General features: G+C 41.6%; 1 protein-coding gene across 2 annotated transcripts in view; it reads left to right on the top strand.

The window, feature by feature from the left end:
* Positions 1–749: 749 nt before the first annotated feature.
* Positions 750–13,359, top strand: part of Rtn3 (reticulon 3) — a 69,994-nt gene continuing 57,384 nt past the window's right edge. The window contains exon 1 of one of the 2 annotated variants that reach the window (XM_004643791.3): positions 750–1,078. In XM_004643791.3, the coding sequence (XP_004643848.1) occupies positions 937–1,078 (142 nt within the window). In that variant the 5' untranslated portion in view covers positions 750–936. The remainder of the gene's footprint in view (positions 1,079–13,359) is intronic. The other variant, XM_023703911.1, reaches the window with a different exon arrangement.

The raw sequence follows: 13,359 nt of genomic DNA, 5'->3' as shown, positions 1-13,359 counted from the left end.
CCTATTGCTTGACTTTTCTTTCAATAGCTCAGGGTTGCCCCCACCCCGAATGTTTTCTCTAGCTTAGAGCCTAGCAAAGGAAAAGACAACCTTAAGGTCCAAGGTGGACCCTTCTTTGGGAACAGCAACAAGATAATATGCAGCAGGGTTTGAGACTGCACTGCAATGTGACTGGAATGAGTAATGGCTTTTCATTCTGTACAGCTTTTTTTCTCCACCTACCAAACGGGGGACTGTGCTATCTCAGCCTTGTGGTGAGATATTACGACACATCCCGATAAATTCACAAAACATCTTGTTTGCGGAGACAACTCTACGCTGTGGCTTTCGTTTTTCATTGGATCCTCAAAGGGAGGATATCAGTGCAAAGACGTCGGCTCTGGAATTTATGGAAAAATCATTTTCACCTAATGGAAACACAGAGAAATTTCCATGTTGAAATACGTGGCTGCCCCCTCGAAAACATCCATAAAAAGACCTGCGGGGCAAATACAGCCTCACAGCCCCCGACTCCTGCCTTCGGCAGCAGTAGGGGGCAGGACTTAGTGCATGGCCACGCCTCTTGCTTCTGGTCCCCAAGGGGCGGCCCCACCCCAGCCGCGGGAGTCGCGGGGAGAGGCAGATTTTGCCCCTCCTTCCCTGCGGGGAGAGCTGAGGGACACTTCTTGCGCCTGCGCACTGCGCCGCTGCGAGCCACCGCTGCCACTGCCCGCCCCCGCCGCCCGCCGCCCGCCGCCCGCTCCAGGGTCCTTTGTGCGCATGCGCACTCTCACTCCCTCGCTTGCTGTGCTTGGCTGAGTCAGTCTGTCGGAGTCTGTCCTCTGAGCAGGCGGAGTGAAGGGGCTTTGCATAGCCAGCTGACCGATTATTGTTTCCCCTCCCTCTCTCCCGCCCCACATCTCTCTTCACCCCACTCCCGCCCTTGCCTGTGCAGCCATGGCGGAGTTGTCGGCGGCCACTCAGTCCCCGTCCGTCTCCTCGTCGTCCTCCGGGGCCGAGCCGCCCGCGCCCAGCGGCGGCGGGAGTCCAGGAGCCTGCCCCACCCTGGGGGCGAAGAGCTGCGGTTCCTCGTGTGCGGGTGAGACGCGCCGGGAGCCCCCGTCTGGGAGAGGGAGAGCATGGAGAGCGGAGTCGGGGCTGAGGGAGCCACGCGGAGGGTGTCAGCCCCCCGGGGACGGACGGCTGTTTCGAAAGTGGGCAAAGAGGGAGGGGAGTGAAAGGTCGAGCGGGCGGCGAGGAAATAACGGGGTGTGGAGAAAACAGGTTGGGGGAGGGGAGGGCGTGAACGCGGGGCCCCGGCAGGTGGGGGGAACGCAGCCTGAGGAGGGTGGGATGCATTGGAGAATTGCTCGGTGCATTGGATGGGCTGTGTTCTGGGAGGTCAGAGAGCCCTCCGCGGAACCTGGGCGGTTTAGTGAAATATTAGTGGGGTTGAGAGGACTGGGGGAGGTGGGTCTTGGGAAAAGAGATACGTTCCGATTTTGAGGGGAGGCTGGTGAAAGGGTTAGGTTGTAGGTTTACAGACAGGTGTTGACATAACCAGATGTGCCTCATACTCCAAAAATTATTTTTATTTGCTTGTGGGGAGAATGAGGAAGTTTAATGAAGGCATTGTAGCTCATTTCTGTACTGTTCTCGACTAAGATTCTGAATGCCCTGTTTTTATGAGGCTTCGAGGTAGAGAAGACGTGATGAGAATAGCTCAGGAAGATTTGGGAGGGAGCCGCTGAAGGTCCAATATGGATTCTTGCGTGGCTACATTTACAATACAGCGAGCTCTTCACAGGCATGGCGTGGGGCTGGGGACACGCAATCAGCCGTTTATATTTTAGAACATAGAGTCAGGATGCCAAGACATCGACGTGTTTTGATTTCATGTTTTCTGTGGGCTGTTATTGATCGCAGTATAACAAAAGCGTGTGTTTACGAGGAAAGGGGGATGGGGAAATTCAGACAAAGCAGGGGCGGGTTGAACCCCCTTCTCCCGCATCTGAAAGACCAGAAGGGAACTTGCAGGCCTGCGATGGTTACCATTGTATGTGCATCTGCTTGCTGGTGGGAGCTGCTTGGCAAGCTCCCCTCGCGCAGAAATCTGCAGTGCAGATGCCTTTCTGAGAAAAATACGCACCACCGACAGGTGGTGGTTCTTAAAGGAATTGAGGCTTTGAAAGAAAAAAAATGCGTTCTATCAAAAGACAGATTTTCTGAGATCTTAAAATGTTTTATTCTCTCCTTTGGCAGATTTTTGAGTTGATTTTTCTAAAGAACATAATATTTTCTGATATATTCTGTTTTTCTAACAATGAATTTCCACCTAAGCACTTTGGTGGCCTGTTGGATTTTTCCAGTGTGGTTATAGCTATTTTCATATAAATACTGTCAGAAGAGGTTTCTGCAGATAAAGGAATGAGGCAGCAGATTTAGAACCTGGATCCCTTTAAGCCAGCAGTATTTCTCCTCCTTTTTTTTTTTTTTTTTTTTTTTTTTTTTTTCATTTTTTTTTTTTTTTTTTTTTTTGGTGGTGTGGGCTAAGGTCCGAATGAACTGCAGCTTTCCTATAACTTAACAGTTTAATCTTTTGGTTTTAATCACTTATCACAGCTTACTTACTGTTGGGTTGACCCCTTTACACATACCTTCTGCTTAGTCTTGTCAGTTTTTTATTCAGTCCTGAGATTTAGGAATCGCCATTTGTGCTCAAGATAAGATGTATGTTAAGTGTTGAGTCATTCTGGGTACCAGGCAGGCTTTTAAAAATTCCTGTCATTTATAAGCAAATGATGGAATCATTCAGTAAAGACTGGGGGTGTACTGGGAATCGAACTCAGGACCTTTGTGCTTGCCAGGAACAACTGACATTTTTACACCTTTAATGCACTGTTGTGAAAAAATTGGATCTTTCAGTGGGCTAGTGAAATAAATACTTTGTTCACAGACACAAACACCACCACCAAAGGATGCTTAATTGGCTTACATATTTAATGCTATAGCATACATAGTACTTCTGTTTATCCTGTATTTCTGGTATTATTTACCCTAGTCACAATTTTTATTTACTATTGAGTTTACCTTACTTTTTTCTCCCTTCTTTATGGTAATTGAGGTATTTTACTGAATTTATATTCTAAAGTGGTATTCTAATAGGTTTGCATTAAACTTTCCTAGTACTATTAGGCCCCTCAATATTTGCTTGTTATTTCTTAGTACAATTTTATTATGGGGATTTATATTAGGCCAACTGTAGGCACTTGGCCACTATTGGCATTTAGAACACTGATACACGTAGAATAGTACTTGATAAATTTTTGTTGCATGAATCATCACATTTACAAGCTGGAAAGGAACACCTGAGAATTATACTAAGTAGATACTTTTTTTTTTCTACTGGGAATCGAACTCATGACCTCACACTTGCCAAGCTGGCACTGTGCCACTGAGCTACATCCCTGGCCCTGAAGTCACCATTTTATTGTAGAAACCCTTCCTGTTGCAAAGTGGCATCTCTGTTTCACAGAGAAGGTGTCTCAGGTTTTGGCACCAAGCAAATAATAAGAGAAAATTTGTTAATCCAAAATTTAACGATTGAGATAGTTGCCGAAATATGTATTGATTGTTTAACACAATCCACAGGTGTTGCTGTCAGCCTTCATCCTCATGTTCTTTTAGCTAAGCTCTTGGTTTTAGTAAGTGATTACTTTGGGTGACCTGCAAAAAACAATTTTGTCTTGACTGACCTGTTCAGTAATTTTAGAAATACTAGTTTCTGCACAAATTATAAAACATGATGGCACACTCTAGTCCATGCAGTCAGCAGGATAGTGCATATAAGGGAAGGAAGTCAGGGCCCACCGTGGCTTCCCAGATTTCTGCCTTTAGGAAACCAGACTTCAAAGGTAGAAATTTGAGCTGGGCATTGTGGCACACATGCATAATCCCAGCACTCAGGGGGCCAAGGCAAAAAGATGACCTGTGATTCTGAGGCCAGCCTGGTCTACACAAGTGAATTAAAGGCCAGCCTGTGCTACAAAGTGAGACCCTAACTCAGGGAGAGAGAAATCTGCAGTGCAAAGGGAAAGAGAGAGGGGAGGGGGGAGGGGGAAGCTGGGGAGAGAGAAATTTGAGGTCCAGAGGGAAGAGACTGAGATATTTAGTGTTCTTTTTCAGAAAATAAATTGCCCTTTGAGATACCAAGTCTAGACACATGTAGATTATCTGAACTTCGAAAGTATTTTAATAGCTTACTGTTTGTATAACATTCTGATTTTTTTTTTTTTTTTTCTTTCTCTGATGTTAGGAATCAAACCAGGGCCTATGCCTGCCAGGGAAGGGCTGTGCCACTGAGCCATACTCCCAGCACGTTGACTAACTTGTCAGAGACTGCTCTTAGGAAAATCATGATGCCAAAATAAGGCTATGTTTCATTTTTCTGTTCATGGAAGTTACCTCAAAGCAAAAGAGTTTGGACAATTTAAGGGGGAAAAAAAGGTTTTGTTTTAAATATTTTTTGCTTATTCTTTGAATTTAGTTCTGTATTCTTTTTAAGGCATCAGTTTACCTCTATGCTAATAGCCAATCAGATGTAACCATGTAACTTGTATTTTTCATCATAACCTTAAATTAAAAGGAATTTGACCATTCAATGCTGACATCATCTATGTATTATACTCATGTCAAGATTAGCAGTGGCTGTGTCATATGGTGATAAACATATGTCATAATCCACAGAGACATCTATATTTTAGTCCTGGTTTTGTTTTTTAATTGTGTGACCTGTGTAAATCCTGAGCCTCATTTTCTTAAGTTTAGTATGGTGATTATAGTATCTAAGGGGGATAATAATTGGTGTGAAAATTAAACACATGTAAAGGGCTTTTGCCCATAGTAAGTGTTTAGTAAATAATAGTACCATTAAAGTGAAGGAAAAGTCGAGATTATGAGACCTAGACACATTTCCTTCACATCCTTAAAATAATGCCTAGGCTAGGGATGTAGCTCTATGGTAAAAGCCTTGCTATGGGTTCCATTCCCCAATACCAAAAACAAAACAAAACCCTAATGCCTACTATTTGATACTTTTGCAAGATGTGAGAAATCACAATTTTCCTTAAAATAGAAGATTCTTTATACTTTTTTGTTTTAATCCCACAAGCAACTCTGTTTCACCTTTTCACCCTTAACATTAATATCGTAGAGCTGCCATCCCTTTCCACTTGAGTGATTTGTTAAAGGTTGGGGGGCAAGATGTTTCCTAACTGCCTTGGTATGACAGCAGTATGTTTAAATGTCCTCTAAAGCATTCCAACCATAATAAATAATAGTTGTGAAAGATTATTAATGTTTTTCAATGTGAAAGCAAGAGTGCAAGAGTTAGTAAGGGGGCCAAGGATTAGCTTAGTAGTGCAGCACCTGCCTTGTGAGTCCCATTACTTCCCACAGAAAAAAAAAAAGATAGTAAGAATAGTTGTATTAATACAGTCTGTAAATGTTCAATGACTGACTTTTATTTATCAGAAATTAAAGTTTTGGTGAAAGCTGTTACTTCTTAAGAGTCAAGTTCCCAAGTAATTTAACCAGTCTGATCAGATTAAACAAGTACCCTTCAAGTATTTAGCAGGTGCACCTTAACCCTAAATTGGTATCTCAGAGGGGTTGTTGATAAAGTTGCTGGTAAGAGCATGAGTGTTTTTATTTTTAGTATTTTAGAGATGATTAAAAAAAGAATAATATAAATATTACTTTTGTTGAATTCTATAAGGAAATTATTAGTCCTCTGATACAAGAATCACCTGTCTGTCTAATCCAGTATATGTTTCAAGCACTTACAAAATAAAATTTGCCACTGAAAGAATTGGTAACATGTCATAAAGGGTAAGTTAAGATTTCTAGTTCATGTGAGCTAAGAGTTAAGTTTCCTGTAGACAAAGACTTCTCTTGGGGCGGAGGAGATGGCTCTGTGGAATAAGCCCTTCACTGGCAAGCGCAAGGGCCTGAGTTCAATCCCTGGTTCCAAAAAGAAAAGAAAAGAAAAGAAAAGAAAAATATTTCTCTTTAGCTGTAGCCCAGAATTCGTTGTTTTAATTCTGAGAAGAATTACAACGACTCCAAAAAAAGTTTCATAATGTTAGTAAGTTAGTATATATTGTTTATTGTGTATATTATTTTATGGCTTGTGTTCAACTTCGTTGTTAGTGGTGAGTTTAGCCTACCAAAGTATACATACAGACTTCTGAAAAAGCATATCAATTTCATTGTAAAACTTTTTTAAAAACAATTTTTTTGCTGTGTGGGGTGGTTTTTTTTTTTTTTTTTTTTTTGTATTTGTTCATTTTTTTGTTCTGAGACAGGGTCTAGCTATGCAGTTCAGGCTGGCCTTGAACTCACTGTGCAGCCAGGGCTGGCCTTACATCACAGCAATCCTGCCTCAGCCTCCCAAGTGCTGGAATTAAAGGCATGAGCCACTACGCCCAGCCAGTAAAATTTTTAGATAAAAATTACTAAGTGGTTATTCAGTGATACAGTCAGTTCATTCAGACGTTATCTAGAAAATTGACTTCTCACCAGGCATAGTGGCACATGCCTCTAATCCCAAAACTGGGTAGGCTGAGGCAGGAGGATCATTGTAAATTCAAAGCCAGCCTAGGCTACCAAGTGATCTCAAGGCTAGCCTGAAGTGCAGAGTGAAGTCCTGTCTCAAAAAGACCAAAAAAAGAAAGAAAGAAAGAAAATTGACTTTTCATACTATATTTTGTTCGTTCATAACAGCCCTAGTAGAGTTATTTTGTATAAGAGGGTATAGTGTAGCTATTTTGAAAAGTGTATATGCTAAATAGGTTTAGTTGTAATCGGTATTGCTTATGTTGTAATCGGTATTGCTTATGATTACATCGTTGAAGTCTTTTACTACGTTGTGATTTGTATGAGACATGTTACTCTATGATATTGCAGCCTTTGAAAGAAGCTCTTTAATGTATACAGTTTGTATACTTGACGAGGGAGGTTAATAATCAGCAGATGGCTAATCTTTTTTTTTGGCGGAACCAGGGATTGAACTCTCAGACCCTTGCGCTTTCCAGGGAAGCACTTATTCCACTGAGTCATCTCCCCAGCCCGAGATGGCTAATCTTGTGATACTTTTAATCTCAAAGAAATAATTTTACCCGTTTTCTCAAATCCATTGATTTGCTGTAAGTGCATCTTCATACTAAAACTAGGAGGGGTGCACGCGAACTTCCTGATCTTTTCCTCATTGGCACCTTACCCTTCAGGATATGTAAGGGAATTCCAGCAAACTTTTGTTAAGGAGAATTAATAGGAAGTCCCTTTTGACCTGTGCATTTCAGTAGGGAACATTGTCTCATTTTACATGTGAGGTAGAAATAATTAATTTTTGGTTTCTGTTTTGTTTTGAGATGGGGGTGTCACCATGTAGTTCAGGCTATCCTTGACCTTTCTGTGTAGTTCAGGCAGATTTCAAATTGACAGTGATCCTCCTGTCTCAGCCTCATGAGTGCTGGGATTACAAACATGCACCACCATAAGCAGCTTGAAATATTTGATTTTTATGATATCTTAACATTGTGTATTATTTTACGATTTAAATTTACTGTTTTATTTGTGCTGATACATTAACTTAATTCAACAACAGTATATTAAATCTTTTTGCTTGGTATTGTGGAAGATAAAAACTAACTAAAACAGATTGTCCTTCTAAGAGCTATATCAATAGAAGAAAGACTTAAATTATGTTCACCAGGAGCAAGTCAGGTAACAGTTATAAGCCCCACTTCACACATAGGGACTCAAGCTCTGAGATAGGCAAAATGCCCAAAGATGTGCATTGTGGAGCGGTGGATAGAACTTAGATGAAGAAATTGAAGGCATAATTCAGTTCTTTTTCATGTACGTGCACTGTATATTCAAGCTGTCTTTAGAATTTGAAGCAACTTGTGATAAAAGTAGTCCAGTCACTCTTTTGAATTCATGAATCAATTTAATTTAAAAACCTTAATTTTTGATTCCATGGATCTCAAGAGAGGTGCTTCTTTTTGCACTGAGAATGAACCCAGGCTTTTACACTGAACTATATCCTTACCCTTCTAATTTTTTTTTTTTTTTTGGGGGGGGTTGGGTTAGTTTGGCAGTCTAAGCACCTGCATGACAAGTACAAAGACCCAGGTTCAATCCCCAGTACCACATGCTGTGCCCTCATATCTGCTACTGAACCTGGGTGTGGTGGCACACCTATCTGTAATCCCAGCACTGAGGAGGCTGAAACAGGATCACTTCGAGTTGGAGCTGCATAGTAAGACCCTATACCAAATAAACAAAATACCTTTTTAAATAATTTTTATTTTGAGACAATGTTTAAGTTGCCCAGGCTAGACTTGAATTTCCAATCATCTTGCCTCAGCCTGTAGTGTACTAGGAATACAGGCACTTAGTATTTTGCCTGGCCACCTGATTACCTTTTGCTCCTTTGCCGTACAGAATCTTTTGGTCAAGTTCAACAGTTATTTTCCATGCTGTTAAAAATGGTTACTTTTGGGCCGGGGAGACGGCTCAGTAGAATAAGTGCTTGCCTGGCAAGTGCAAGGGCCGGAGTTCAATCCCTGGTTCCGCAAAAAAAAAAAAAAAAAAAATGGTTACTTTTCACTCCTCTCCTCCTCTACCCCCTCTCCTTTTGTTGTTTACAAGGTGTGTTATTTTCATTCATTATACAAATAGTTATGTATACTATCCCAGGGCAAGCCAGAGAATTTGGCAGTCCATTTTAGCGTGTCCCCTCAGAGACCCGTGGGCCAGTGACATCGAAGTGGAGTGCTAGCTTGTGGCTCCTGTCCATCTTGCAAATGACTCTTTCTCCACATCACATCTGGGGTATATTGGAGATGACAGGGAGTGAGAAATCCTGTAGGCTCTTATGAAGTCTCTTTTTTTTTCCTCTTTAGTGGTCTCTTTGGTTGACAGAGTGATCTCCGTTTTCTTTAGATTGGCCTTATTGTAGCTTGCAGTTTGCCCCCTTGTCTCACTTGTCTGCCATTTTCCTAAAACAATCTTAAGTGTCTTGCATGGAGCCTGAGCTCCTGGTGCTCCCACTAGTGCACTAGTGCTACTACAGTAAGAGACCCCTTTTTTTTTCTTTTTTGAAACAAAGTCTAGCTATGTAGTCCAGGGTGGCCTTGAATTCATGGTGATCTTCCTGCCTCAGCTTCTGTGTGTTAGGATTACAGGTGTGTGCCATCATGTCTGGTCCAGGCTGGGTTTTTTGCTTTTTTGTTTTTTGGGGGGTTTTTTTGGAGGGGGGTGGAGAGAAGGTACCAGAAATCGAACTCAGGACTTCATGCTTGCAAGGCAGGCACTGTGCCACTGAGCTAAATCCCTGGCCCCTCCAGGCTATAATCAAAGTAATCCTCCTGCCTCAGCTTCCAGTACTGTGAATACAGGTATATGTCACCATACCTGGTTTATTTGCTACTTCTTTTCTTTAAAATTGTATTATGATTTATATAACATAAAAGTCATAAAGTCAGATGGTTAATTTTTTGTTTGGTACAGGGTCTCACTACACAGCTTGGACTCATAGCAATCCTCCTGTTTTCAGTCTCCCCAGTGCTGAGATTACAGGCATGCACCACCACTCCCAGTCTCTGTGGCTGCCCTGGGTCCCTGCACTTGCCAAGCAGGTGCTTATACTGCTGAACTATTTTGCCAGCCCCATCAAATGCTTTTTAGTATGTGCATAAGATTGTGCACCTATTGTCCTTTCTTAATTTTAGAACAGTTTTATCATTTTTCATCTCTTAGCATTCATTCCCTACTCTCCTCTTCATTCTTCCCTTGGCAGTCACTACTAATTTTTTTATTAGTAACTCTTTTGTATCTACCCAGTTTATAAACATGAGCATACTCTAGGACTCACTTCATAGAACTTTTCCCCAATTATCTCATTTAGTCTTGTGATTTAAAGTACTACCTATGGCCAGGAATATAGCTCAGTGGCATAAGTGCCTGCTTGGCAAGCACAAGGTCCTGAGTTCAATCTCTGGCACCACCAAAAAACAAACAAATGGGGCTGGTGAGATGGCTCAGTGGTCTAAAGCACCTACTTAGAACAAGCTTAGCAAAGCACAGGGACCACGGTTCAATCCCCCAGCACCACATGCCAGCCAGCCCCGCCCCCTGGTGGGCTGAGCTGCCCCCCCCCATAAATAAATAAAATTTTTTAAAAAAAGTACTATCTATTACTGGCCATAGTGGTACATGACTATGATCCCAGCACTCGGAGCAGACCACCTATTTGTTTATATCTTCTCAAATCTTTGTTTTTAGCTTCTGTGTCCTTTGTTTGTTTATTTTTGTTTTTTGAGACAGGCTCTGGCTGTGTAGCCCAGGCCAGCTTCGAACATGGAGGGTTCTCTCTCAGCCTCCCAAGGGCTGAGGTTACAGGAGTGAGCTGCTGAACCGGCCTCTTCATCTAATAGGAATGTTGAAGTTAATGTATCTCAGCCTAAATTCCTGATGTCTCCTTGTAAATCTGTTCTTTTCACTGTCTTTTCCGTCTCAATAAATAGCCATTTTGCCCTGTCCATTCTTTATCCAAATCAGAAAGCTTATAGTCATCTGTGACTCCTCTGTCTCCCTTACAAAACCAACCCCAAATGCTGTTGGTTCTGCCATCAGAAAAATGCAAGTGTGACCAGTTCTCTCACCCTGCAAGGCAACTATCCTAGTGCAGGTTATCATGGCTGCCCTGGGCAACTGTGGTTGACTCCTAACTGGTCTTCATACCTTTCTGCTTCTCCTTGGCCTAGTCTCCCCATAGTATCTGCTGTAAGCCTGTGAAATTGTTAAATCAGATCATGTCACAGAATGCTACAATAGCTTTTTGTCCTACTCAAAATAAATGCTGAAAGCTTTATAAGACTTATTATGCCCTATAATATCTGGCCGTGATTATCCCGTGTTCACCTGGCTTCAGCTACATTGGCTTCCTTGTTCTTCATACCAGTTACACCCCATCACCACTCCTGGATCTCATTTGCTGTTTACTTTGCTTGGAATGCTTCCCCCCATTGCGATGGACTGGAGATACATGTCTCCGAAATTCATATGTTGAAACCTAACCCCCAAGTGATGTTATGATGAGGTAAAGCCTTTGGGAAATAATTAGGTTTGAGGAAGGAGCCCTCATGACTTGGATTAGTGTCCTTATAATAGAGACTCCAGAAAGCTAGTTCACCTCTTTGACCATGTAAGAATATAAGTAGACAGTACTGTTTTATAAACCAGGAAGAGGTTTGTACTAAACTCTGAATCTGGCTGCTTGTACCTTGATCTTAGGTTTTCCCGCCTCCAGATTTGTGAGAAATCATTCTTTTTTTGTTGTTGCTGCTTTTGTCATTTTGCTTTATGTAATATTGGGGTTCAAACCCAACAGCATTCTATTCCTAAACTATATACCTAGCCTTTTTTATTTTGAGATAGGGTCTTATTATGTTGCCCATGATGGGCTTGAACTTGTAATCCCGTTGCCTCAGCCTCTCAAATGCTGGGATGTGCAGGTGTGTGTCACTGTGCCTGGCAGATTTCATTTGTTTATTAAGTTACCCAATATATGGTATTTTGGGGGCCTGGCCTTAGCTCAGTCCTTTAAGTGGCTGCTTCCACAAAGCTGTCAACCTCAGGTTGCTGGAGTTCGAACCTCACAACTCTCCCACTGGCCAAAAGTGCCTTGAAGGCATTTGAGGAACAAAAAAAAAAAACTTATTCCAATATATGGTATTTTGTTACAACAGCCAAAAGAGAATAAGATACCCATCTACCTACATGGTTTAAACCCATAATCTCTTTAGGTCTTTCCCTGGCCATCCTGTTTAAATTGCAGAGGAAACAAATGTAGAGCTTTTCTGCTTGCTTGCTTGCTTGCTTGCTTGCTTGCTTGCTTGCTTGCTTGCTTGCTTTGTTCCTTTTTCTTTTTTTTTAGACAGGGTCTGATTTTATAATTGAAGCTGGTCTTAAACTCACTGTGTAATCTAGGCTGACCTCAAATTTGTGGCAGTTCTCCTGCCTCAGCCTCCCAAGGGCTGGAATTATGGTCCTGCACCATCATAACGTCATGCACACTTTTTCTTAACATTTATTGTAATCTGTCTTACTGTATTGAACTTATTTATTCCAGTCTTTTGATCTAGACTGTCATTCCTGTCTGAGTGGCAAGTATTTTATTCACTAACAACTGAATAGTACCCAACACAAAATAGATTCTTAAACACATTTTAGGGAAAGAGAGAAGACCTTACTGGCTTTGTTGAGCATTTAAACTAGATTCTTGACTTATAGTAGGGGTTCAATAAGTATTTATGGAATGAATGAGTAAATGGAGAAACTTCCCAGAAAAATACACACATAAGTAAAGTATTGTAAAAGTTTCGCAGTGTTCATGAACTGCTGTAAAATCTGTTCAGAATTTCAGGTTAACAACATTTGGTTTTTGGGGGGCCAGTGAGATAGCTCAACGGACTAAATGCCTGCTTTGGCAAGCACAAGGACCAGGGTTTGATCCCTGGTCATGCATGCTGCACCAGTCCCACCCAAACCTGGGCATGGTAGTGAACACCTATAATCCCAGTGCTGGGGAGGCTGAAAACTGGAGGATGACTACAAGGCTGAGCTGCATAGTGAGACCCTGTACCAAATGCCAAAAAAAAGAAAGAAAAGGAACATTTGGTTTTTGAAAGAAATGGCAGATTTTGCAAAAAGCTTATAATTCATGATTTCCGTAAGACCCCTATAGAAATTGATGCATCTGTTTATTGAGGAGACATGAATCTGTTTTGATAATAAATATATCTGTGTTTAAGGTTGGCTTTTTTTTTTAACTACTTCTAGACTATAGGTGGTTCTACCAAGCCTTTGGGGGGAGGCGAGGGTTGAGGATTGAACCTGTGCATGTGAAGCATGCACAGTATCACCAGGCTACATCCCCAGTCCCTTTGCCGACTTTCTGTGATTTGTCCCTTGGCCCCAAACTTGTTCTTCTGCCTTAGACTCCCAAGTAGCTGGGATTACAGATATAACCACTGTGCCCAGCTTCTGATAACATCTTTAATCTAGAAAATGTCTTTCATAATGATTTGCACACTATATTCTCACATATGAGAGAGACTCACCTCCAATGAAGACTTAGTAGTAGGCTAATATGATGGGTCAGAATTTGAAAATGTTAAAAGTAGGGCTAGGGATATAGCTCAGTAGGACAGCACCTTTCCGGCAAGTGCAAGATCATGAGTTTGATTCTCAGTACAAAATAAAGTAAAATATTAAAAATAAGTTTTAATTTTTATCATATTCTTTTTTTTT

Source organism: Octodon degus, unplaced genomic scaffold (assembly GCF_000260255.1).
Source record: "Octodon degus isolate 3935 unplaced genomic scaffold, OctDeg1.0 scaffold00184, whole genome shotgun sequence".
Classification (NCBI taxonomy): Eukaryota; Metazoa; Chordata; class Mammalia; order Rodentia; family Octodontidae; genus Octodon; species Octodon degus.
The sequence above is the reverse complement of the archived record's forward strand: the minus strand, read 5'-3'. Positions and strand labels throughout refer to the sequence as shown.